We start from the raw sequence: 27,197 nt of genomic DNA on the forward strand, positions 1-27,197 counted from the left end.
GCTCTACGGGAATACAGCTACTAAATAATAATTGATGGCATTCCAGAAAGTCAAAGCCTATACTGAAAGAGTGTCCCTTTCACAGGATTACTGCCCTGTGAAAGTTCCTGGAATTAGCACACTGGTCAGCAGAAAGTGCTGCACAACCAACAACCAGGGCTGATACAAACATGTTTCTAGAGATAACACCGCAGAAAATAACTCATGTCATCATTATTCTTCATGGCACGGTGTCACAATGGGAAGGAAGTGTCCAAAGGTGCATGGAAAAAGATCATCTGCTGAGAAAGCTCTGTGTCCTGCAGTCTCAGACAAAGCAGTGTCTTTCCATGCTCTGCAGCATACAGAATGGCACCACTTTTGAACCCTGCTGCTTGGGTGCAGGCTGGCCAGATCTACCAGCTGCAGTAAGGCAGTGCTTATCACAGTAGGACCATGACACTAGGTACCAGTATTATCATGGTCCTCCTGTGCCTTCTGCTCCTGACAGGGCAATAATTGACACTGCACTCTCTCAAGGCTCCTGGTTTCCATTCATGAGGGTGTGGGGATGAAAAAAAACCCCCTCCTTTCGAAGCATGGTTCTTGCACCATCTCAGCTTTAATGGATACCCCCAATCCTTGATCTCTCCAGGTTTCATCAAGCATGCTGCAGCAGGGGCTCCTGTGGTTGATGCCACAGTTTTATCTGAGGAGCTGGTAGGTGTATGTGCCAAGGAAAGGGTGCTGGGTCAGCCCTACTATCAGGTTAATTGCATGCTAAGCAGCAGTGAGAGCTGTTAGCACAGAGCTACCACACATTTATCCATGTGTCTAGGAACATATAACATGCTTATTCCATGAGGCAGCTGAGCACCTGTGTATGTAAGACTCAGTTCAGCTCTCGCTGATTTCAGTGAGAGCTAGATCAGGTTACAAGGCTCTGTTTTTTACTACTGTACTCTTTAAACTCTGCTACAGTACACAAGAAAATGAAAAGAAGTAACTTAAGTGGCAATGCAGGGATATTCTTAAATATCAATGAAGGAGACAATGGACCCTGTATAAAGCCACAGGGCTCTATACAACCAATGTGACAGTGAGAGGAGCTGAAAGCAACATATTTGTACATATTACTGCTTTCTAGTCTAGCCACTTTGTAAAATAGGATACTCACATTTTCTATGGGCATGATTCTGCACTGCCCTGCACCCTATGTGAATCATTTACATCAGTGCAAACTGAGCGTAGGTTGCTACCCAAACACTACCAAAGCAGAGTGGCAGCATTTTACATCTACTTGGCAAGGGTGTAAATGGGTACACAAGGTGCAGGGCAGTGAAGAATTCAGTTCTTTGTCTATGAACACAATATAAACATACACAGGCATACGTGCAACGGCTGCAGCAAAAATACCGCTCCCAGCTAGGGGAGAAAACGTCTGTGGCAGTACTAAGAATTGAACCCAGAACTCTAGAACGTCAGTCCAAAACCTTAACCAAAAGACAGCCCCTTCCTTACAAGAGTGGCTTCAAAATGTAAAAATCAAAATTTGTAATATTTCCTTTTTTGGGGGCACGCTTTCAATGCAAACACCGCCATTTATATAATGGGAAAGTGAAATGTGATGGGGACAGAATTGCCCCTTCTGAAAAAAAAATCTTGGTTTTAATATTTGTTGAAAAACTTTCACTCATTTTGCATAACTTGGTTTCTATCTCCATTATTATCCATTATTAGGGAACTTATACTGCTGAGGTTAAAATTCTCTAGTTATACAAAAGCCAGCACAACCCTCACTCCTGAGTCTGCAACCAGCTCTTGGAGTGATTGTTGCTACTTCTTAACGGTGCTCTGAAACCGAGTGAATTGGATTAGTCAGAAACAGAAAACAAAATATATAACATTATACATGAAACAAATGCCTCATTGATTTAAGATGATTAACCTTTGGACTAGATTTCTGTAAATGGTGTATCATCATATCCTTCAAAGGACAGAAGAGAAAGGAATGTTCAATGTACCTGTGGATTTCCAAGGTTGTGAAAGCTGGTTGTTTTCCTTAGAGTGTTAACAATATGTATAATTCCATTGGATGCTGGTATGTTCGACTGAATGACGGTATACAATACCCCTGGCAGGTCTTGATACCTAAAGCTCTTGCTGTAGGACTGGGATAATAATAAAGGATTATTTCATTATGAAAAATATATCAAAGGGATCTCTGAGTATATATCTGTAAAACTTCATTTGATTCAATTCCTGCTTCGGTGAAACAATATGGCCATGGCCATGAGCTTACCTGGGGTTACTAGGGAAAAGATGTATAAAGATCATATTAGGGACCGGTCCAAGCTGTGATACTTGGACACAATCTTTGAGTTGTGGGCTGTTTGGATCTGGAGGTCTGGTTAAACCCCATTACCAAGATGGGATCAAGCCATGAAGTTCAGAATTAGACTTGCCCCAGTTTAGAACTAGACTTCTGGTCAGGGCACAGCTGTACATCATACAAGGATGAGTTCAGCAGAAACATGCCATAGCTTGGATCGAGCAGCGTGAGGAGGGACTCTGTACCTGCTTGCATGTTACTGGGCATGGGAGCAGCAGGATCTAGGGGCATCTTTGGAACATGAGACCTGGCTATCACCTTCATGTGCCCCAGATGCCAGAGAAAGGTCACTGAAATATGGCCAAAGCAATCAGTCTCATCTTACTACAAAATATTACTACTGGTGTATATTCTTCCTACAAACAATGCCTACAGATACCGCACTGAGTAGAAAGTGCAATTTAACACTCCAGGGTCATTCAGAAATGTCATGTCCAACACCAAACAGGCACAGGCAAATTCTCCTGTGTTTTTCATTGTACATTTCTTGAATAGCTCCTCCCAGCTCTGAACTTCTGTTCACACAAGTAAGAGCTTTGGACACAACTAAGGAAGGGGAAGGGAAGACTTTCCAGATCAACGACTGCTGAGTAAACAAAAAAAACTATCCTTGTAAAGCACAGCTCAGATTCCACAGCCCCCAATGCCGCTTTGCCCTTCTGTGAACCCTGCATATATCAAAGCCCAGAACCAAGGTCAAGGCTGGGAAATTGGGAGAGGAAACATACTGATGTCCCTTGGCCAGCTGTGCAAGTCCACAATGCAAAGGTGCAGGATGAAGAGAGGACAATGGATGGGGGGAAACATAAACCAAACGCGGCCTCACCCTGCCTTCCCCCGCTAAAAAATCCCAGATACTAGAGCAGAATCATTAAAATCTATTTTGTACAGTGAAAAAGGGTGACTGGAAAGGAAAATGTTCAGAATTTGTCAGCTACTGGCCCACAGGACAAGCATTCTGAAGGCAGACTTACTGCTTTTACCAGCAGGGACACATGTATTCTGTACACTGTTGATAACAGGGGAAGGCGTCTCTTTTACCAGATATGCAGATTATTTAAAAAAAACAATGACTATTTTCAAGATTAGGGGCCAGATTCTGACCCTTCCACCTGCCTCTTTATGCCACCCTCGCAGTGCACAGGGGCAATAAAAGAGAGCTGCCCCTGAGGGAATATGCACACCTGGTGTATGTTCTGCTTGCAGACTCTTGCAAAGGGGCACGCTGGGAGCCAGGCCCAGGATGGTGAGAGACAAGAGAAATTCTGGGCTGCACAACAGCCCATAGGCAGCAGGTCGGGCTACTGGGAGTACTGTCAGCCTCTGGGGTTGCTCTAACTGACGCTGAAAGACACCTTTCCCCCCCTGCCTAGCTAGGCCTTCTATACTGTGCCTCTCAGGAAGCACACCACAGAGTCTGGTGCGAGGGGTGTTGTTAGGATCTGCTATAATCCAGAACCAGGCAGGCTGTAGTTTCCCTATACTATATACAAAACTAGTGAGACCTCATCTCCTAGACAACACACTGTTCTAGGCATCTCAATTCAAGGACAATATAGATAGAGAAAAGCTTCAGAGAAAAGCAGCAAAAATTATCACAAAGGGGTTGGGGTAGACTTACAAGGAAAGATTAAGAGACTGTAATATGAAGATGTAGCTAAAAACAAATAAGGGGAAGTACCTTTTCCAAGTATAAGTTTCTGAAGGAGAAGAGCTAAAGAGGCCAGAAAAAATTGTTTGGGGGTATATCTAGGAGTAACTGGATGAAACAGAGTATCCTAAGCAAAGGATAATTTATGCTGAATATTGGTCTCTGAGGGAAAGTAGGGGAAGGTTCATTGCTTGGGTTATTTAAAACTGGATGCATAGCATATAGAACAAACGGTAGGTAGGGAACAATCCATCTTGTATTGACACGGAGATGTAATAGAAGACATAATAGGTCATCTACTCTGTGATTTGATTATTACATTATGGAACAAACGAAGTCCTAAACTGGTCAAAATGTGGCAGAATAAGGAAGAAAGGATTCTGACATGAAAGTGTGTCAGGGATACAGCTTTACACCTTTGTCCCCGTACCATGTGAAAACGGCAACCTGGTACCTAGTACGATGTTGTGATACCTTTATCTGATCATTAAACGTGAGCTGATGCCCAGACAACGTCCACAGCGTCTTGATCTTGACCATATCTTCCACCAAATGCTGACCAGGAATTATATGCATTTTGCATAAATGCTGGGCAATTGTGTCCTTTATGGAAATAAATCAGAACACAGGGAGAACTGATATGCCTTCCAAAAAAAATAAAAAAGCTTGTACATAGTTTCAGCTGTCTTTCCAGTCTAATACACATAGAAAAATACTTTACATATACATTCCGGATCAGAAAGTGAAGGCATTTCCTAATTTATATTCAAATCAGTGCTCATCTACACAGAGAGTTATTCCAGAATAGCTATACCTGACTAACTCCATGTGCAGATGCTTTCATTCCAGATTAGTGCCTTACCCTGAATTAGTTTAATCTACTTGCATCCACACATGGAGTTAATTGGGAATAGTTAATCCACTTTAAAATTCACGCCCTAATTTACCCAAATTAACTTGCACATGTAGACAGGCCCTTAGAAGCCTTTTACAGCAGCAGTGGAGTATTTTCACAGGTTTATATATTTTAAGGTCAGAAGGTACCATTAGGATGATCTAGTCTGACTTTCTGCATAATATAGGCCATAGACTCTTACCCAGTGATTCCTGCAACAAGCCAATAACTTCTGGTTGAAGCTATTTGTGTGTGCATGAGCAAGAATTAGAGTCTGATCCAAAAGCAAGTGATTTTAAGGGGCTTATTTAGAGAGAAACCTATTGGATTTGGACAAGTTATAAGGATGAATTTGGATCCAAGTTGAATTTGGATGCCCCTCCATCCAAATTCCACATCCAATGTTTCACAAGGAAACTTCTGCTCACCAATACACAGTACAATGTGGCCCACACAGTTTTATCAAGGACTTGCTAAGTACATTATATATTTTTTTAAGTTTCCCTGATCGCATGGTTATTTTTGTTATGCTGTATGTGTAGGAATTACATTTCTGACACAGTCCAACAAGCCAGTTTTGGAGTATTTTTTAAAGGTACTTCATCCTTGTTTCTGAGTGTTCTAAGGTAACAAGCAGAAAGCTGGCTTAGTTTGTTTTAAATGTTTGCTGAATAACCTGCAAGTGTTCCTCCTGTCTGATCATGTTTGGCAGAGTTTTCCATTCTACAGGGGAAATGGCATACAAGTGTTTCCATCTGTTTTATGGTTGGTTTGGTTGCATTTGTGACAAATGTGAAAATGAATACAATTTCATAAAACATTTAAAATAGTAGCACGAAAGGGATTTGCATGGTCTACTACAGCACAGGACTGAGAATTAGGGACTGCTGAGCTCTCATCTGGGCTCTGAAACCCATTGCTTTGAGCAAGTCAACACCTTGGCTTCTCCGTCATTAAAAGGAGCATCATACTAAGAGATGGCCCCAAGACGCAAAACCTGGATGTAGGTAACAAATACGGCAGAGTCTGGAGGAGTTTTGGATGCAGAGTTTTTGTTCAACCTCTTGTCTTTACAAGAGACATTTGCAACATTCAGATCTGGGTTGGGATTCTGAATCCCTCAAAGTTTGGATCCCAGGTTCTGCTCAAGCCCATCTCTAGTCAATACTTAATATCACAAGGGCTGAGGAGTCATTCATATTTTTAGAAATGGTTTATGGTGGGATTTTAAAAAGCACTCAGTCACTGATGTTAATGGGAGGAGAATTAAGCCACTGCTGAGTGCTTTTGATAATCCTGGCCTTAAAAAGTAAAAGGCATACAAAGTGCTGAGAATTATCACTGTGTCACAAGCAGAGGTTTTCAAACAGATTAGAGCAAGCAAGAGCTAACAGATTCATAATCATGTTCAGCGGTAAAAAAATGTCTATTAATAAAGAAAGGAGAAAAGAAAGAGAGGAAAGTTGAGATTTGCAAAGCAACACAGGGGATTTAGCATCTCCCATTAAAATTAATCTCAGCTAGAGTCTGAATTGTATCTCAGTGGAATTGTTTCTAAACATAATGCATTCTAAAGTTTCTCTCTGACAGGTCAGCTACTCTTTAAAAAGACTACAGAACTCAAAGCTTGAAGAAGTGAGGTTACTAAAAGGGGGTGACACTTACGTTGAAGTCAGTTCTTTCACTATACGGTTGAAGGCTTGGCACAAAGACTGTGAAAGGCCCATATTTTGTCAGTGCCAAAGAACACCCTGAAGCTGTTAAAAAACAAAACCCCAAAACAGTTACCAAGCATACAGAACAACATAAATTACCAGTTTTATTTTTCCTCTTGTTGGGGAAGGAGGGGTTAACACATCCCTGTGTCTTCAGCCTAAAGTGCGTGACCAGAGTGAATTTATGGGGAACTGGATGGATCAGGGGATTGGTAGTGGGATATCACAATGCTAGCTTGGCAGTGAAAGTTATTAGTTAAGAGTTAAGTCTTTCTGTTACCTTCAGTGGGTTTTAGATCAAGGCCTAACCTTGCAGAACAGTTTCAATACTAAGTCTCAGTTGTCACATGCTTATAACTTTCTGATGTGTAGGGTTGAACTTTCATGGTCTCTGCACAAAGATGAGTCACTTCTGGACATAGTTAGACTTCATTGCATGAATTCTTTAAGGGCCTGATCCAAACCCCAGTGGCGTTGATGAGAGTTTTTCCGCTGACTTCAGTGGGCTTGGGATCAGAATCCAATGTGCAGCCTTACACATTACACATTCTTCCCCTCCCCGCTATGCTTATAAGAAGCACCCAGGATCTTTTTCAGGGGAAAAGGCAATATGCCACATTTATTGGAAATACAACAATTAGCATATGCATTTACTTACACACACGCACACACACACACACACAGAGTTCCACCAGTCGATGTTATAGTTACCAGTTTAGAGTTCAGATTAATTTAGTGGCCAGCTACGTTGATGACGGGTAGGTAGGAGCTGGGTTTTGTCGGTTACAATATGATGCTTCGGGGAAGTCTTGGCAGGATGAACCCAAAGTTTTATGGCAAGGCCCACTATTTATATAGTGATTTTTTTTATTGGGACCAATGAGTTTTGCACCATCATGTTGTAATTAATTGTTGTTTGATGAGTGCTTGTTTTTTTAAATTGTTTTCTTTATTTTTTATTCAGTTTTTTAAGGAGTTATTCAATGCTGATTTTGATTACAGCTATTTTGCTTTTATTGAAAGGTGCCTGTTTTATTTTTAGACTAGTTAATTTGCCCTCCTTTGACATTTTAATATAATAGGGGCATGTTGCAATCTTTTGGCGCCCTTACATTTGTCCCTTTTTTTTTTAAAGAACATTTGGTCAGGTGATGGCCTTTACACTTATTTTTTTTAACAAACATACATTTCTCATTCACACACAAAACAGAATTGATTTACACAGAGCATTTGAACAGGAACATCAAATTGCAATGCAAGAGAAAACAATCATTGCATTCTTTTACTTATTTTAAAATACTAAACCTACAACAAAGTGGTGACCCTAAAAGGTCTGTTACTGCCTTGAAATCAGCTCAGACACAGATTCTGGCCTGATGCATCTTTACCAATGGCCCATTAGGCCATTCCTTTTTGCTTTCGGAAAGGGTGGCTGGCAGGATATGATCAAATCATACACTAACACATTTAGTACATGCTACATTATTATTCTTTATTTTTTATTTTAAATTATACAAAATACAAACATAAAATCTTACTACTACACCCCCCATGTGTGCAGAGCTCTGACTTAGTTAAGGAGTGCCAAAGTGCATAAAAAGTGGAAGCCTTTCATCTCTACAGTGCCAGCTCAAATCTAGCCTACTGTCTGTGGGTTGTTTGGTGGCCTACGTGAAATCAAGGAGGTGGATCTCCATCAAGTCTTAGCAAACAAGTATCCACAGCACAAAGCCTCTATCATTATTTGTACCACTTTTGGACATCTTAACAAAGAGTCCAAGGAATGAAAGAGTAATGAAGTATGAACAACCATATAAGTAGTCCCGGCTGGTTGAGGCGTGTTGATGGACTGATGTGGTGAAGCTTATGCCACCAAGGTCTACGCTTCACCTGCTTCGTGGACAGAGGACCTCAGTCACTAGGGCTGTCAATCAGCACTAATACCTCTCACACAGGAATCATCTCTGTGGTTTGTTAACACGCGCAGAGCTGGCAAGAGCCCCATCATGCAGGAAGAGTTCAGATGTAGATTCCTTGACACTGCCTTATCTTTTCATATAACATTAGACATCTCAGTTTTCTTTCGAATCTTAACCATTCACTGGCAGCACCCAAGCCCCATCTTAGCTCCATTCCCCAAAATAATTCAGAAGAGCATTACCAAACATTTTGTTTGCACTGCTTAATTTCTTATACCATCTTCCTCGAGTATTCAGCTGAGAGATCTCACTCATGAGATTTTTGTAGCAACTTCTCCCATCTCCAATCTCCCCATCTTTGCAGACACAGCTAAAGAGTAAGATATGAGTGAGAAATAATAGTCATTACAAAAATGGTTCTTGGTAGGCTTGATAAAGTCTGGATGTGATCCGTTCATACAGACTAGAGACTTTGACTACACACTAATCTGTTAAAACCTAAATAAATAGCAGGGAGGAACAACATAGGAAGTGGAGAGATTGATGAGATCCATCAGATCAGATCCACCCCCCTCCGGATGAAATAGAATTAGCAATCCAAAAACACAATGTTGCAATATTTTGTATCTGAAGATGCTACCTGGGAACTGCACATTAAACAAGATACCCATTATACTGAGAATATGAAATACTCCTTAAAAAAAAAAAAGAGTATTTGACACTCATTAACCTACAACTTCCAAACGCCAGACAGAAAGGATGGGCTCTGCAGGATGTGCAGAAGGTTAATAAATCTAAGCTCTAGTGAACCAAGGGGGAAGCGGGGAGTGAATTACAAAGCTGAACATCCTTCATGGACTGCGCCCTGCCTGATGCTCCTTGTTTAAATCCAGGGGAGTGCTGCCACTGATCACAACCAGGACCGTAATACATAGGGGAGAGGTGGTTTCTTACCCTGCGCAGAACCCAAACCATTAGGAATTTACAAGTGAAAACCAACAACTTAAACTCCACCCAGAAGCTTACAGGCAGCCAGTGCAAGTGAGAGAGCACTGACGGGCGGTGCTTTTGGTGTGGCTTTGACTGTATTAGGGCATTTAGTTTTCCAACAACAGTGCAGCTGCACTGGCGGTAGCAATAGTGTATTAGTGTAGACAGGACTCGGGCCTTTTAACCACCGTGTCATGAACAGCAAGTTGATATACTGAAACTGATAAAAATGAGCAAGTGGCCTCAGTCGGCACCAGCTTCAGTTTTCAGATAGTCTCCAGGTGTCGTTCACATAGAGCGTGTGACAATAATTTCACCTCGGGGTGACAGATGCAGCAGTGGGCCACAGCTGCAATGTCAGTAGCCAAGAGATGAAGTCACACCCATCTCACCAGGTACACGTGGGATAAAACACTCTTGGCTACACCTGTCACCGGTGAATCTGAACAGCCACAGCCGGTCAGGACCTTGGATTTACATCTCTTCCAAATGCAGCAGCTGAGCTGCCCCTTGTACCATGCTGCAGCCCAGGGTTCAGGACTGACTCAGAAGAAAGAGCACCATCTAATGAACCACCCTCAGCACTTCCTGATGGCCCTGAGATTCCCTTTGGAGTTTTCCAGTCCTACTCAAGGCCTAGCTATCGAGCTGTTTAGTATCTGAGCACTTGAGGCCATGCTTCACATCCATGCCAATCTAGGGAATGTTGTTTTTCTAATGCCATGTCCCAGAGCCCTCAACTTCTACTCATCTCAGTGGATTTCCAGCTCCACTGGTCCAAACAGACTGCCCAGTGTTTTCCAAGAGCCAGCTCTAGGCATATTGAGGCCCCAGGCAGGCTAATGAGTTTTGCAACAAAGCTTATCTGCATGTGAAAATCTCTGTCCTAGTTCACACAGCTTTGCAGCAATCAGGCGGCAGCTACTTGGAATCTCAGTCTGAAACCTGCACTTTTTCCTGTCTGGGTTCAATCCAAGTATCAGTTCAGCTATTGTTATTTCAGAATTGCAGATAGCCACACACAGGGCAAGGAGAGGAGGTTTACATGGCTCCAGCCCTGCAAAGGGTCAAATAACGGCTGCTCCAGAGCAGAGGCCCTAGAAGAAGAAGAGTGAGCAAGGAGCCCTTCCCCCACCTTGCACATCCCCAGAAGTGAAGCCATAATTTGTCTGATTTGAGCTGGGGGACACAACAGGGAGAGACCTTTTAGTGCAGCCAGCAGTGTTAATGGCACCTGAGGGACAGCATCAGAGATGGGGCCATGGCTTCCCTCTCTTTTCCCTGCGAAAGGCCACGGCTATGCCTTTTGTACAGAGTAGCAAGGGACACCCCTCACCATGCTCCCTCCGCGGCCCAAAAGGCATTACACCAGGGATGTTCCCAGACACTGTGGTTCAGGCAGTGCTCCCCTTTCCGAGGGCTGCTCAGCCTCACGTGAAGCACGATTAAGCCCAAAGTGTTTGCTCAGATGAGCACTTTTTTTTTTCTACAGGAATTGTTTTAAGGCTAGTTTTAGTATGTCTCTCCGCTGTGCTGAGCAGTCAGACCCGGCACTAAACTGGCCTAAAATCCTAATTCATTCTCCTGCTCACGGGCCTACACTGGAAGAGTGTTGAAGATTCTTTCGTTAAACACACATCAAAGGGCCCTGTCCAGGAGTCCTCCTGTAACATGCTGGCAAAGGGTGTGCTGTGTCCCTCTTCACATGTCTGTGCCACTAGATAGCTTACTACTGCTACCAGCTAACGAGGTTACTCCTTTAGCTCAAGTGGTAGAGGACTGATGAAACACTGAATGTCCCACGTTCAGCCCCTCTTATGGCCCAGGTGCGGGGCTGTCACAGCTACTTATGTAAGATTTTTATTTGTTTCAACAGACTCTTATTTTTGTTCTTTTCAAAACCTGACCACAGCCAGTATTCCCCACCTATCTCTCTGGTTTTCCAATATTATTCAGCTCATCCAAATAAAAGCCTTGTTTTAGTTACAAAAACAGGCATCTTTAAGGGCGCTTTTTGGAGCAACTCACCTGGCAATCCCCTCTGGATTGATTTTACATTTTGCAGTCATGTCACAGAAGTACCGCTGACACTCACGGACAGATGAGCAGCCTGCTGAAGGGTACAGGCCACTCATTCCAGGCTTACACACACAAGATGACTAAGGAAAGCAAAATCAGATGATTAAAATCTTGCAATCACAGATCAACTTTTATTCAAGAGCATCCCACAAAAAGTTTGGATGATCTATCCTTGCAAAAACAAAGTTAGGATAACAGCTTTGGCCAATGCAATTTAGCCCAGCGAGACTCGCTGGAAGAATTAGTTACCTGGTTTTAGAGTAACAGCCGTGTTAGTCTGTATTCGCAAAAAGAAAAGGAGTACTTGTGGCACCTTAGAGACTAACCAATTTATTTGAGCATGAGCTTTCGTGAGCTACAGCTCACTTCATCGGATGCATACCGTGGAAACTGCAGAAGACATTATATACACACAGAGACCATGAAACAATACCTCCTCCCACCCCACTGTCCTGCTGGTAATAGCTTATCTAAAGTGATCATCAAGTTGGGCCATTTCCAGCACAAATCCAGGTTTTCTCACCCTCCACCCTCCCACACACAAACTCACTCTCCTGCTGGCAATAGCCCATCCAAAGTGACAACTCTCTTCACAATGTGTATGATAATCAAGGTGGGCCATTTCCAGCACAAATCCAGGTTCTCACCCCCCCACCCCCATACACACACAAACTCACTCTCCTGCTGGTAATAGCTCATCCAAAGTGACCACTCTCCCTACAATGTGCATGGTAATCAAGGTGGGCCATTTCCAGCACAAATCGAGGCTCTCTCACCCCCCCCCCCCCGAAACACACACACACAAACAAACTCACTCTCCTGCTGGCAATAGCTCATCCAAACTGACCACTCTCCAAGTTTAAATTCAAGTTTAACCAGAACGTCGGGGGGGGGGGGGGGGTAGGAAAAAACAAGGGGAAATAGGCTACCTTGCATAATGACTTAGCCACTCCCAGTCTCTATTTAAGCCTAAATTAATAGTATCCAATTTGCAAATGAATTCCAATTCAGCAATTTCTCCCTGGTTTTCTACTGCTACATACAAATTCATTAGAAGCAATTCTTCACCTTACCTTTCCTGGGCCTTTATAGAGACAGATGGTGGAATTCTCAGGGCAGCCTCCATTATTGGTAATGCATGGATTGATAGGTTGGCATACCTTCCCATCTCCATGATAACCATCTTTGCAAGTGCATTCATATTTTCCTGGTCTTAGAGCCTTACAGACAGCTAACGAGGAGCATGGTGATGAAGTACAAGGATCCTGAGCTATACATAAACACAGAGATGAGAGGGGAGCATAACCAAGGCCCTCATTAAAAACCAGCACTTGAAGTACTACAGTAGAAACCCTCTGATACAAACATAATGGGGGATGTGGAATTTATTCAGTTTAAACTGGGAAACTTTTCGACTTATATAACCCATTGTCAGACAATGGAGATTTTTTGGCTGAGGGATTTGGATGAGTGAGCTGAGCAGTTCTCATTTCATATTAATAGCGTAAAAGTTAATAAGAGAAGGGCCAGAAATGAGAAGTTTGGGTCTCTTTCTGAACTTTTACAAACTCTGAGGGTATTTGAAACCAGAGTTTTGGTCCATTAAGGTCCCCAAATGTGTAGGGTGTTTGGATCCATCCACCTCTGAATAGTAATTTATATTTAAATAGTAGTGTCTTTTAGTCCTAGGAAAAGCAATTCATGAACATAAAACAAATTTTAAATGAGAGAGAGAGAGAGAGAGAGAGAGAGAGAAAGATCACTAACAATTCATGAAATACAGCCACCTCTGGGGTGGAAAACAGCAGCCATTAAAATTGCATAGTCTTACAGGTCATCTAAAACTGGCACTTCCATAAGCACACTAACCTAGCTCCATTTTGGCACATTAGCCTAGCACAGACAGAGAAAAAAGTGCTGTTATGGCCCAGGTTACTAGGAGTTCCTAAACATGAGGTCATTGAGGACTTCTCCACACGAACACATAGTTCGTGGCAAGCTGGGGTATAAAGCCACCCTGCACTAGCCTGTCATGCACTAACTGTCCGTGGGGACCTGCTGTGGCACACAAAAAGTTTCCTACTGCACTTGATCTATTCCCATTTCAAAGTGGAGCAGTGCACATCAGGCTAGTGTGGGATAGACTGACACCCCAGCTTGCCACAAATTATATGTTCATGTAGACAAGCCCAGAGACTCCACAGTGAAGTGCATGATTACATGCATTATTTAGCCTGGTTTAGCCTGGCTGCACTGTATGATTATTCACGCAGAACTGATTAACTCTCCAGAATCCTGTCCCAACACGACACATTCTCTCCAGCTCGCCTACCTACACAAGGAGCAGCCTTGAGGTCTTTACTTTGGTTTTCCAAAGCTCCCTTGCACAGAAATCTGTTGACTTCAGAACAGTGCTTGACACTCAGCTCTGCCCAAGTCAAGGGCTCAGGCTTGGGCCCCAGGCATGTGGGAAAACCTGGCAGCACAACCACATTCTGCTAGAGGTGCAGCGGTGTTTGGTGCGTCAGTGGCAGCCCCACACCACATAGATCCAGTCACAGGAGATTGTCCTGAATATAGAATTAGGAAGATTTGGTCACAGGGAGGTGTCTCACCTTGGCATATGCTCCCTCTCTTTCTATACCCTGGCATGCAGTCACATATTGCCATCCCGTTCATTAACACACACTGGGCATTGTTCCCGCAGGCTACACCTCTGCAAAGGGGAAGTTCTGAAATCATAAAACAAAAGGAGGGTTCCCTCAGCTGTAGCGGATGCCTCTGGATAATACAACTTACCATCTGAGGAGGCCAAGAAATAATTTAAATGATTCCTGTTATTACTTGGGGTTTCAGTAGCATGCAGTGAACAGCACATATGAATAATAAGGAAACTGCCCACGCCAAGGAGTTTACACTCTAGACATATAAGGCAGACAAAAGGTAGAAGAAAGGAAGCATTAGCCCCATTGCACAGATAGGGAACTGAGGCCCAGAGAAGGCTGTACAACGCCCATGATCAAAGCCAGAGTCTGTCGCAGAGCTGGGATTGATTCTTGCTCTCCTAAGTCCTCACCCAGTTCCTTAACCACAAGCCCATCCTTCCTCTGTATTTTCAGACTATTTCTCCTCCTCTGGGGGCACATATATTGAGCCCACTTCATGATTTCTAAATTATTTGGGAGGGAAATGCCAACATTTACCTTGATCACACTTCGGGCCAGTGTAACCTCCATGGCAGGTACAGCTTCCATCACCAGAGATCCCGTGGTTGCACACTCCATGCTGACAGTCACACACTGCAAGAGAAACCCACACAATCACGTACTGGAAGCTGCAGGGAACAACACGGGTGCTTGGGATACATCCACTAAACACACTGAAAGCTTATAAATCCAATCCAGGCTTTTAAGTCTACAGCAGGGTGACCAGATAGCAACTGTGAAAAATCAGCATGGGGAATAATAGGATATAGGACAAAGCCCTTGATATTGAGCCATCTGGACCCCTTAGTCTACAGGCAACTGTACTTTAGCCTCTCACTCTTAGAGGCCAGGGCCATAATGAGGTTTTGCAAGCCACCCTCAAAAGGTGGAGGGTGCAGGGACTAAGAGCTCTGAATCCCTGGAGGTGTCCTGTCTGGGGAGTGCAGGGGCAGGCAGAACACGCCCATGGGTGGAGCATGCAGCTCAAATGCAGCATCCACACCACCTTTTCAGAGATGCAGTTAGTCCTCCGTCCCCTCCTCCTCCAGTGATTGCTGCAGTCCACCAGCTAGCATGGAAGGAGAGAGGCCAGGGGACACAGTTAGTGTCACTAAAGATGCTAGCACTTCTTGAATGCAAACACGAGGATCTTGGCTATCCCCTATACCAATACAAGGGTGGGGGAATAGGGGCAGCCATAATCTGGCTCTATGAAATACAACATGTGAGAAACAGTGCAGGGATCTCTGCTGACATCAAATTTATTAGCTTCACAGGAAGGGCAATGTGGGGGAAGCTGAGAGACACTTGGGGGTGGGAGGGAACCAGCAAGCAGCCAGTGGGTGGGAATGGAGGTAGCAGTAGAAGATGTGTGGTTTTGGTTTGGGGTTTTTTTAAACCAAAAACTGCAGAGAGTTTTGGGTTACGGATGCAAAGGACAGTGGGAAAGGGGGGGATAGGAGAAAAAGGGACTGATCTGAGATCCCAGGTGGGAGAGACTGAGAACACCCATACTAAGAGATGGCTGTGATGATTCTTCTGTTTATTAAATATAGGAACAACAAGCTTACAAGTGTGTGACAAACTGATCACTCTGTTCCCAATGATTAAAGCCACCAATTGCAGGCCTAACTTTCCAATGTGGGCACCCAAACAGGATGCCCAAATCCACATCTGGGAGCTCAGGAGTAGGTGAGGAACACCAGTGCTGAACAAGTCTCAGTGCTGCTTCCAGAAGTGGGATTTAGACATTCTAATGCTGGACCCACATTACACACTTGATCCCATAGTTTCAGCATCCTCCCCGTCAGGCAAATGCAAAACAGCCTCATCCCAGAGAAGGAAAATGATGAAAAAAGGCTGCAGTTGCAGTTATAATTTTCAGACAGTAGCACCCGCCTCTCCACTGATCAGCCCTCCTATGCCATCCTCTTCCACTGCATTCATTTAGCGGTATGTGGGGATGTCTCTTTGCAGTTGATTTAGATTGTTCATTGCTGTAGTTTACCTGATTGACAGTCAGGGCCAAACAGATTCTCATCCAGACAATCTTGGCAGGCAGAGCCGCCATATCTCCCCTAAAAGGACAAAAAAAATTGGTCAATCATTATTTTCTTACGATGTCACTTAGTTCAAGCTGCAAAGTGATAAATAACTCTGGTTATGTCTCCCCTCTTCCCCTTTTCATTTTCTGTTCATGCTCAAGTGATACAAAATAGAAACCTGCTCTTACAAGTGCCTTACCAATAGCCCTTGCAGTAGAAAGGAGAGTTGACGTAATTTTACCAATGAGCAAACAGCAGAACAATCATGGCAGTCATTGAAAAAACAATGTCTTTATCATGACTAGAAACAAAAGTACCAGTTCTCTCATGTGCACTCTCAGAGGGCTTGATCCGAAGTTCATTCATGTCAATGGGACTTTTTCTGTTTACTTCATAGGGCTGAGTATCAGGCCCTAAATTATTGCTATACCCAGTTTTCTTTCAGGCTTGGCTGTGCTGAACCACATACGTCAAACCCAGTTTCGATTTTTAGCTGGCCTCTTTTTCTGCTGATCTGGAGAACATGTTGAAATTTTGTGGCCTTTTTTGGTCTCGCTCACAGGTCTCATCAGTCAGTCGATGGGGCTGTGATTTTACAATCCTTACAGTGTCTGGGTGAATTCTTTTATGACTGGGTTAGACCCTTCCTATGCTTTCAGGAACCAGCTGGGTATATGAGGCGTGTATGGGTACTGCGAGGCAGCTGCAGGTCTCAGCTGTGAGACCTGCAGCAAGGAAGGACCTGACAAGGCCAGAGAGCTGTGTGCTTAATTTTGCCCCATTGCCTCCTCTAAGGTCAACTACCACATGCACATTTAAGCTCACATAGGAGGGGTGTCTTTCAGCTTGTTCCCACACGACTTGTATGAGGGGCAGTACTGACGTGAATCCACAGGAGCCCCTGTAGGAGCAGAACAGAGGCCCCTTGTACCCTCCACCTTCTGGAGGGTGTTTGGCAGAGGAATAGGTACCCAGACCCCCAACACAGCAGGCTGGACAGGGCCCTGGGCATGGTTTGATGTGGACAGCCCAGCTAGAACTGGTAAGGATTCTGCCCATCTAGGTGCAGTATAAGGCCCAGATCCTCCAAGCTATTTAGGCATTTTGATGGGAGTTAGGCAGCTAAACACTGTTGAGGACCTGGACCCTAAACTCCTTGGTGTGCACATTATTGCCAAAGAGAAAAAGTAAATGTGAGGAAAGTGCTGCCTATTAAGGTCCAAATACACCAGGCCTTCTTTCAGCCCAAGGGAAGCTATTAGACACAGCTTTTTTCACTCAGGGAATGGGGGAAATCCCCCCACACCACTTGTCAGCTCCATCTCTTCCTAGAGATTCTTCCAAACTCTCTCAGCCCTTGCTTCCTCATAGCATGTGCCTTGTACAACATGCGGAGGGGAATTCATTAGTCCTCCACAGCTGGCCCAGCCCTGCTCCCCTACAAATCCGTACACTCATGGAAAACAACTATACACTTTTGGCCAGCCAGAGGGTTAACACCTTCCCTGCCGTCCCCTGGGCTGGACCTAGATACCTCCATCACGTGGCATTACATTTCCTCACAGTACATCCCATACTGACCTCACAGGTGCAGGTTCCATTCCGTGTTATACCATCCAAACAGGTTCCGTGGCCACTGCAGGGCTTTTCAGGTCCACCAGGGCATTCTGGCAAACAGGAGACAGGCCACAGATAAGCAAAATCAACACTTCTGTGTCCCCGTATGGGTGTTTACAACAACCATTACTGTTATTGCAAACAGATGGGCTCGGGAGGAATTAAATGTCAGCCTGTAGGTGGCTTCAGTTGTGTTAACAAATGGGGGTTCCTATCTTCACTGGATCACAAATAGTTTTATTTTTCTGTTGTCATATATGACAAACATTATCCATTCCATTAGGGACAAAGAACTATAAAAGAGTCTGAGGAGCTGTAATTTACTTAGGCCAAGGGGAGCTGAGGACATTCAGATCTTTGTAGGATCAGGCCTTATATTGTTAGCTCCATTAGAAACACGGAAAACCTGGACAGATTTTCAGCTGAATATTCAGGAAAGGCCAGTCATGTTGGAAGCTCAGTTTGAGACAGCCCCAGGCCTACTTTTCAGAGGGGTGGAGTGCCTGCAGCTCCCACTGACTCCAACTGGAGTTGGGGTAGGCAGCACCTCTGAAAATCAGGTGCCTGGTGTCTCCAGATGGCTCCTCCAAAACGGGAGAGGGCTGCTTTAGAAAATGTTATGCTTGGCCTTTTGGGTCATCTGCGCTCTGACAGAGTCTAGATGCTTATTCAAGCCACCCAAGGCTGAAAGTGGGCTAGAAATCTCATCACCTCAGGCTCTCTCTGGAAACGGGGAGTCTTTTCTATTTTCAACTGTGCTGGTAAGAGCGTGGGATTTGCCGTGTGTAACTGAGGCCGTGTCTATACGTACAATGCTGCCGTGGCGCAGCTGTACCAATACTGCCGTGCATCTGGTGAAGATGCTCGGTGATGATGGGAGACCGCTCTCCCGTCAGCATAAAAAACCCCATGTCCACGAGCGGGAGGAGTTTCTCCCACTGACACAGGGCTGTGCACATGAGCGTTTACGTTGGTGCAACTTATGTCGCTCACAGGCGTGGTTTATTCACACCCCTATGTGACATAAGTTATGCCGACACAAGCTGTATTGTAGACATAGCCTTAGTAATTCAGCTTCTTGGCCTTGCTACAACCAGCGAGCGCCAAAACAACAACAGGAAATGAGCCAAACATTTTCAGACTCAACTAGTTTGGTCTGAAACGTAACTGAGGATTCAGATCGGTTATTTTAATTCCTGGCTGGAGACGTCATGTGTTTACAGGTGGCTGTAGAGGCGACGAGCTACAGAGTATACTGCGGTACTGAAGTTCCCAGAAGGGAATCTCTTTCTTTTTCCTTGGAAACTTTCTTAAAGAATAATTCTCTTTTAAAACATTTTATTTAAAAATAAGAGTACCTTCTGCAAAAGGGAGTTTTGCCATAAGTCAAAACACAACAGGGCTCAAATCATGTGCTGGGGAAAGATTCCATTCCTAAGACCTTCAAACTTCCCTACATGGATATTGAAAACCTTGGGATCCAGTCTAAGTGTCTTGGAAACATGAAAGAGAATCCTGAAAACAAATCACTCCCCATGGAGCTGACCTGCAGGACTGGTAATTCTAGGGAGAACTTTGAAGTGCCTTGACCGGTCAATGACTGGAAGGACCCATGAAGAACCTACCATAGCACTCAGTACCCCAGAATCCCGGGCAGCATTTTTTCTTCTCAATTTCCATCTTACACATGTGACTGCACCCTGGTAGGGAAAGGGTGTCTTCTCCAAGCTTTACGCTGTATCTTAAACAGAAAAAGCCAAGATCAGTGATTGTAACAAACAGTTTGGGACCCAACCTGTTCTGTATGGATAGGACATGATAACAGATCAGGACAATGAGGGGAGATTTCTGAGCTCCTTTTTGATCCACACCAAGTAAACTGTTTGAAAAGCGCTCCATATGAATGAAGAGTGCAATACACTGTCCTGGGGCACGGAACCACAAGCACAACCCAGACTTAAGAGGTTATATTATGCAGGGCTCCGATTAATTCATTAACTTCCAATCAAATATTGGATCATGTTTTGAGCCCCAGTCTTCATCTTCAAAGCTCTGAAAGGGTGCGTTGTCTCCAAGACCGACCCTCCCTGCCTCCCTCATACTTGCGATCCATGGAAATAATGAAATATTCACTGGCACGGTTAAGGTTAGTGGGAGATGGAGACAGATCACCAGCCTCACTAAGGTCACAGTGTGGTGCTGAAGGGGCTCAAAGTGACCTTAAAGTGGCCCTAAAGAGGAAACTGAGGATTCCGCCCGGGGGTGGCAGGGAAGCATGTCAGAAACCTAAGTTGATATACAGCAGGCATGGCTGGCTTTAGAGCTCCCTTGCCCCACTTCTGCCAGAGGGGTCATGTTGTGGGCAGGTGGGGGCAGGGGAAGATGCTCCAGAGGCAGAGCCAGAGAGCAATGCACTCTGCTGATCTCCAGCATGGTAGTGCAGAGTGCTGAGTTAAAGTCACTAATGCATTTTTAATCCTTTGTCTAATTCACAAAGGAAAGAATGACCTTGTGATTAATGAACTCGATGGGGATTCAGGAATTTCAAGGTCAGTTCCCAATTCTGCCACAGGCTCCCTGTGCAACCTTAGAAAAACTACTATGTTCCCTCAGTTGTAAAATCAGTCTAATATCCTTCCTCTCTCGTGTCCCTCTGTCTGCCATATCTAGAACATAAGCTCTTCACAGAAGAGACTGTGTACACAGCTCCTAGCACAGTGGGGTGCTGATCTCACTTGGGGCCTCTAGGTGCTTCAGGAATCTTAACAATCATTTATAAAGGAAACATTAAAAAATATTAGTGCCTAGTCATATAATTATTACTCCCTTAAATTTATCTTTGGCAAGAGCTTAACCTTCCTTCATCGACTCAACTCAAGTCTCAAGCGCCTTCTTTCACACTTTTATTGCTTCCATTGTGCCAGTCTGATTACCAAACATATCTGCAATAACTGCAAAATGGCTGGGGCTATTTTTAAAATGTTTCCAACTAGTAGTAAGGCACAGAAAACAGTGGACAATGTTAGCTGCTAAAGTTCACGATTGACTAGATTTGCAGATGATAATCTACAGCGTTCCGTTTTTTTACAACCTTTTGGTAAATTCATTTTCCCTTCACCCTTTTCCCATTACAGTTCAGCTACAGAAATGTGTCTGGCTTAACAGAATGAGCATAATAAATACAGGAACAAGCAGCACTTCAAAAGGAAAATAAGAGGGTTAAAAAATTCAAAGGTGACACTGAATTTGGTTTGGTTGTCAGAACAGCAGAAGGGAAGTAACGGCTTCTGGGTCTATAGCTGGTTCTGTCCTTGACTCAATATGTGACCTTGGACAAATCACATAGGCTAACATTTTTAATCTTGGGTGCCTGGAGTTAAGTACCTCCCATCCCAATCCTGCAACTTGTTCTGTGTGAACAGGCCCCTGTGACCACACAGAAGTCAATGGGGATTCACAAGGGTCTATTCACAAGAAACAAGCTGCAGGATTGGGGCCATAGACTGTATTTAGGCCCCTAAATAAAAGGGTCTTGATTTTTATGGGTACTAGTACCTGCAACTCCTGTCTGAACTCAGGTGAAGCTGTGAATTCTCATGACCTCTTAAATTCAGGCTACTTTAATAAAAGGTGCGTAAATATGGGTTTTGGTGCTTAACTCTGGGTGCTCAACTCTGAAAATTTTAGTCACAGTTTCTTCCACAGGGTTATGAAGTGTAAGAAATTAATGTCTGTTCAGTTCTCTGAGTTCTTCAGATGACTGCACTAGAGAAATATCACTATTAAATACTCATTATCTGTATATCTATACACATGACCATGAGTATGCATACATGAATTATGCACTTCAAGCTGCCTCTTCTTTAAGCCTAAACCAGAATTATATTGCTCCCCACCCAATGGTAGAAACCAGCCACATCTCCCTTTCTTTATTCTTATATAAGGCAACATCTCCCTGGCCAGCAAAAAGCATGCCTTGAAATGCTGACTTATATGTGAGTATATAGAATAAATACAAAAGAGTTATAGAACGACCTGTAAACCTGATGTGGCAGGCTGAACAGGGAGATGGGCCTTACCTGCAGCCTCTCTCTCCTAACGCCTGGGTCATCTTTATCCACCCTTTTGGACACACCACTTTGGGAGCCGCAGCACAGGAGGTGCACGGTGTAGCCAAGGTGAACATCGTCTTGACATTGCAGTGCATGGATTTTAACTTTAAAAAAAAAAAAAGCAAAGCATGAAATTGTTATCTTTAGTCACTGATCTGATTTCCCCCATTATCTTCCCACCCTGAGGACCCTGGTTTACACTGGGAATTTCATCAAGCGGGGCCAGCAGGCAGTGTAGCTACTTTAGTGCAAACCACAAATGCAGACAGGCTAAACCATGACTTTACACTGGTAGCAGCTTACTCCTGCTTGGATCTGGGATAAGGTGTATCAGTGCAAATACAGCGATTCTGGTGGCTGACTCCAAGACCTGACTCTAATCTTATTTTCTTTTATTAGAGTAACAAATGTTAGTGGGTAAGGTTCCTTAGGGCTAGTCTACACTGGCAACCCTAGAGCGCTGCCACTGCAATGCTTTAAGGTGGCTTGTGTGGTCGCTCTCCCAGCGCTCTAAAAAACCCACCTCCTCAAGGGGCGTAGCTCCCAGCACTGGTGCACTGTCTTCGCTGGCGCTTTACAGCGCTGAAACTTGCTGTGCTCAGGGGTGTGTGTTTTTCACACTCCTGAGCCAGAAAGTTGCAGCGCTGTTAATTGCCAAGGTAGACAAGCCCTTATTGTGCAACAAAGATGAGGTCAGATGCTGACTTTGCTTCTCTTTGTAAATAACTGATCTTTTTCCAGCACATAAAGGCTCCCACCATGATCAGAGCCCCATTGTGCTAGGTGTGCACAAACACAATGTACTGCTGGAAAGAGCTTGCCGTCTAACTAGACAAGACAAAGGGTGCAAGGGGAAAAAGGTGTGAAGTAATTTGCCCAAGGCCATGCTTCAGGACAATGGCAGAGCCAGGAATTGAACCCAGTTTTTCAGAGTCCCAGTCCAGCGTTCTGTCCACTAGAACACCATGCACTCCTGTTTTGCTCGACCTGATTCACGTCTCCACAGAATACTGTCACCAACATGATGGATTCATCCACGGCCTTTGTGGCATGTTCAAATTATTGACAGCCCACCCAAAAAGAAATGACACCATAATCCATCCTACCCACCCTGCTGAGACTCTGCTCTGCTGTACAAGTGATGGCCTAGGCCGGTTTGGAGAATAGGTCTGAGGCCTGCATGGGTAGAGTGGATGGGTAAAGTGGAATTCATGGCCTGCATCTGCGGGGTAGGAGCTCTGACTCATCCGGGGGTGACTATGGAAGGTCCCAGTCTGTACAGAAAGGGCAGAGTGGTGCATAGTGGAATGGTGAACAGGGTAACGGTGTTATTTATAGACTGTATATGGAAAATAAGGTATGATAAAGTAGCAGCAGTGGCTCGAGCCTAGGACTGTACAATAGAAGACCTGTGTTCCAGTTCTGACACAGTTTCACTGGGTGCCCTTGAGCAAGTCACTTATGCTCGATATTCCTCAGTTTCCCCATCTAATTCCCCTCCTTCACAGATGAGGTGGCAATGCTTCATTCATTAATGTTTCTAGGGCACTTGAAAAGCGTGGCTGGAAGGCATGACAGAAATACAGTATACATTAGATTCCTTGTTCACTACACTTTCCAGACAGAGTCCCTCCAATTTTGCATTGCATCTGCCTTTGATCTGATTAATAAAAGAGCCACCTGAAGTTTGGGCATTTGAATGCCCTTTAAGTGCTCTGCCTCCTCCTAAATCATGCCTTTTTAGACGGATGGACATCCCTAGCTCCCTTTGCTAATAGTCTTAATGTCTCTCCTTCCATTGCAAACCCCTCTCTACTTTTTGATAGAGGGCAGCCCTTCCACAACTCTGTCAGAGAACAAGATTCCTAAATTTCTCAAGCAACTTCTAAATTTATAGGCTAGTTTATTCCTCTGTCAGCAGGAGACAAGAAACGCAGTGGCAGCAGACACTTTGTAATATGAATGAACATGCCTTCCATCCTACTGAAATGGCTAATCTCCACCACACAGCTGAGAAAACCAGTCTAAATAAAGCCACATGTACATTCCTCGCAATGCTGCTAATCATGAAAATTGAACTGGATGTATGAACCAAAACAAAAATCTGTCTAAGGGAAAACATTTCTTATTACTCATATGGACACTGCCAAGAAACAGCTTTCATGTTTTTTCCTGTTGCATCAAGGTGCTTAGATACAACAGTGAATGCTGTGAGGTATTCACCTAGATAGATCTATTTTCAAAGTTAATTACACACCTACATAGCACTGACATATAAGTCTACAATAACTAATCACTAGGTCCACTATCTAGCACTTACACGCAGCTCTACAACAAACCAGTGTGCAGGTAATAAAGGGATTTGTTTATTTATTTGGTAAGGAGAGAGATTTCAATTGAAAGTTTTTAAGGGTTTATTGTAAAATCTTACGATTTTTTAAAACCTGTGAGCTATGACAGACAATTCTTTCACAGTGAAGAAGCTATTGTTTGTTCATTCACTGAGAAAGCTGCACTGTCTGATATGAATAAACACTGCTGTACAGATCAGCATGCAATAGTTTACTCCCACCTCCTCATGCTCCCCTGGGCAGGTTTGGGATTGGATTCTGGACTGGGTTTTGCTTCTGTTGGGTTTTAAACAGGGTATCTTCTCAGTCTCTCTGAGAAGCATGAAGGCTCATCACTTAAATCTCACACTGGGCACAATGTCAACCTTAACCGTTTTCAAGCCAACTTTTCAACAGCTGCAGTTTAGAAATACTTTTAGAAAACACTGAGGAAATTCTACAAGGCACTTCAGGGCTCAATTCTACCAGGGGCAAAGTCCCCCTGAAACCAGTAAAGTTGGTGGGAGTCGAGGATACTCAGCCTCTTAGAGTATTGGGCCCACCTCATGCTGCTATTGTATCCTCTTTGCATTTAGTGCTGATAATATGTAAATCAAAGTTTACTTAAGATCCAAGCAAAACTCCGTATCCTCAATTTTACATATACAATATAGACTATAGATATTACATACACACAGAGGAAAGGTAACAGATGGTCTTATAGCCTAATTAGGGAGGTGATTCAACATATAACTAAATTCACACTGAAACCATTTTTTTGGGGGGGTGTATCCTTCAGTAACACAGCAGCCATCTAAAAACGAGTAATTGTCCCACAATCATTTAACTGCGAAATAAAGACTTGCGAACTTACCTTCTGACTCTGCCCTTCAACAGTGGAAATGAACCATGCAGCTAAAAAGGAAAACAGTAACCCAGGAGGATGCATTTTCATGCTTTTACAGATGGGACCCTTTTCTTGAAGGGGGGGGTTGATGTAGAGTATGCAACTTCAGTAAGATAAGACCGCCTACTAAGAATCAGATCCAAGAAAAACCAGAGATTAAACATAAACAGGGAGAAAACACTTTCGCACTCTGAATCTCCTATTCCAAAGTATACAGAAGTAATTCTGCTACTTTTAACGTCAAACATGAGTCAACAACAGCTTTTTTTCTCTCTCTCCTTTTTTTAAACACACACACACACACACACAACCCTGTGAGTAGAAGGTTTACTGAAAACAGGAACATCTACGGATTTCCTCCCACATATCAGTTCAAAACAGATGGAAGGAAATCCTTAGCTTTCAACTGATTGGAATGAAATATGTTAATTGTATCCTTAACTGGAGGCAAACCCAAGAGACAAATGTATAGTGTAGAATCTGGATGGCAAATCAATTTAATTTCATTGCTGATAATACGACCAAGCCAACCAAAAAACACATACATCCATTGCCTGTTGCAGCAGATATTTATTTGTTCTATAAGGCAAATCTTTGCAGATGGTCTATACGGTACTTAATAAAGATAACAAATATTGCCTATAAAGCAAAATTGTCCCCTTTGTTGGGGTTTGATGTTTATTTAAAATGCATGAGTTGCTCAACAAGAAGAGTGTTACATTTAGCATACCAGTGACTGTGGGTGGCAGCAAAATATATAAATTATTTTCTAAACACAATACTGGTAGCTAAAGTAATTCAGGGAGGATGCTTTTCAACACTTGGAGTAATCAAGCCCTGAAATTTAAGAGACACGCTTGGCCTTGCATTGAGTTTGCAACTGAATATCTCTTGCTGTTGACAGTAGAGAAAATTAAGAAGATTCACAACATGTTTGATGGGCGCTTTATCTACAAATGTTGCCAATAACATTCAATTTATTTTGTGGCGTAAGGAATTCTCCAAACAGTACTTAGCTGTAAACACCATTAGACCATGATGACAGTGACTAAGTATATTAATAGGTTTCTTTAGCCATTTCAAATATGTGTATAAAAGCAAATCAGTCATTTTTAGAATGTGTTTGTGTGTATATATAAATAAACACAGAATGTATTAATTCTTAATACTTATTAGGACTTTGCATATCTATACACACACACAGAGCATGTATTAAAATACAGTACTTGGCATACACATTCCCACCAGAGTGCATAAAAACATGATAGGAAAATAATAGGTACCGTACTTACTAATGCTGTTAATTGTAGTCTACCTCTTCTCCCATCTAACAGAAAGATGCAGGCTGACGAACAGTGGTGCTATATATCTCCCAGCAACAGGAAGCAAACAAGGCAAAAATCCATTCACTGTGGCCTGTAGAAAAAGTCCCAGTCCCGCAACTCACTTCCAGCTTGATCAGACGATTCAGCCCATTTGCCCCATGAGGCATTCTGATAACTGCAATCGTGGGACAAGGGCCACGCAGGCAGCATATCACTACGGAGCACACCCGGATAGACCCAGCCTCCGGTCCATACCAGAGTGAAGTACAGATCAGCGGAGTGGCATCAGGTGCCAGCAGTCACCACGGGGCCTGACATTCAAAAAGGTTGTGTTGGGATAGAGTGACGGAAGAAGGAGGCCAAAAGACAAACTGATATTCAGGAGAGGAGAAAGGGAAGGCCATGCATCTGTCCTTCCCTCTTCCAAGCATCAAGTACTCCCAGCCCAGCTCTGCTTCAGCCATCATCTCTCTGGCACCATACCCACCCCAATCCAGCCACCTTCCCAATGGCAAATTTTCCCTTGGCTTCCATAG

At 43.7% G+C, this 27,197-nt stretch overlaps 1 protein-coding gene across 2 annotated transcripts in view; it reads right to left on the bottom strand.

Annotated features, from left to right (window-relative positions):
• The window catches only part of STAB1 (stabilin 1), a 100,908-nt gene extending 73,711 nt beyond the window's left edge, over positions 1 to 27,197 (bottom strand). The window contains exons 1-14 of one of the 2 annotated variants that reach the window (XM_048859206.2): positions 26,629 to 27,197; positions 25,304 to 25,462; positions 22,067 to 22,203; positions 19,613 to 19,728; positions 17,952 to 18,037; positions 16,334 to 16,403; positions 14,824 to 14,919; positions 14,236 to 14,352; positions 12,694 to 12,890; positions 11,570 to 11,700; positions 8,794 to 8,921; positions 6,583 to 6,674; positions 4,497 to 4,625; positions 2,004 to 2,150 (exon numbers count right to left, since the gene is read on the bottom strand). In XM_048859206.2, the coding sequence (XP_048715163.1) occupies positions 2,004 to 2,150; positions 4,497 to 4,625; positions 6,583 to 6,674; positions 8,794 to 8,921; positions 11,570 to 11,700; positions 12,694 to 12,890; positions 14,236 to 14,352; positions 14,824 to 14,919; positions 16,334 to 16,403; positions 17,952 to 18,037; positions 19,613 to 19,728; positions 22,067 to 22,203; positions 25,304 to 25,384 (1,527 nt within the window). In that variant the 5' untranslated portion in view covers positions 25,385 to 25,462; positions 26,629 to 27,197. Of the gene's footprint in view, positions 1 to 2,003; positions 2,151 to 4,496; positions 4,626 to 6,582; positions 6,675 to 8,793; positions 8,922 to 11,569; positions 11,701 to 12,693; positions 12,891 to 14,235; positions 14,353 to 14,823; positions 14,920 to 16,333; positions 16,404 to 17,951; positions 18,038 to 19,612; positions 19,729 to 22,066; positions 22,204 to 25,303; positions 26,578 to 26,628 lie in introns of those variants that run through there. The other variant, XM_075130604.1, reaches the window with a different exon arrangement.

This window comes from Caretta caretta, chromosome 7 (assembly GCF_965140235.1).
Source record: "Caretta caretta isolate rCarCar2 chromosome 7, rCarCar1.hap1, whole genome shotgun sequence".
Lineage (NCBI taxonomy): Eukaryota > Metazoa > Chordata > Testudines > Cheloniidae > Caretta > Caretta caretta.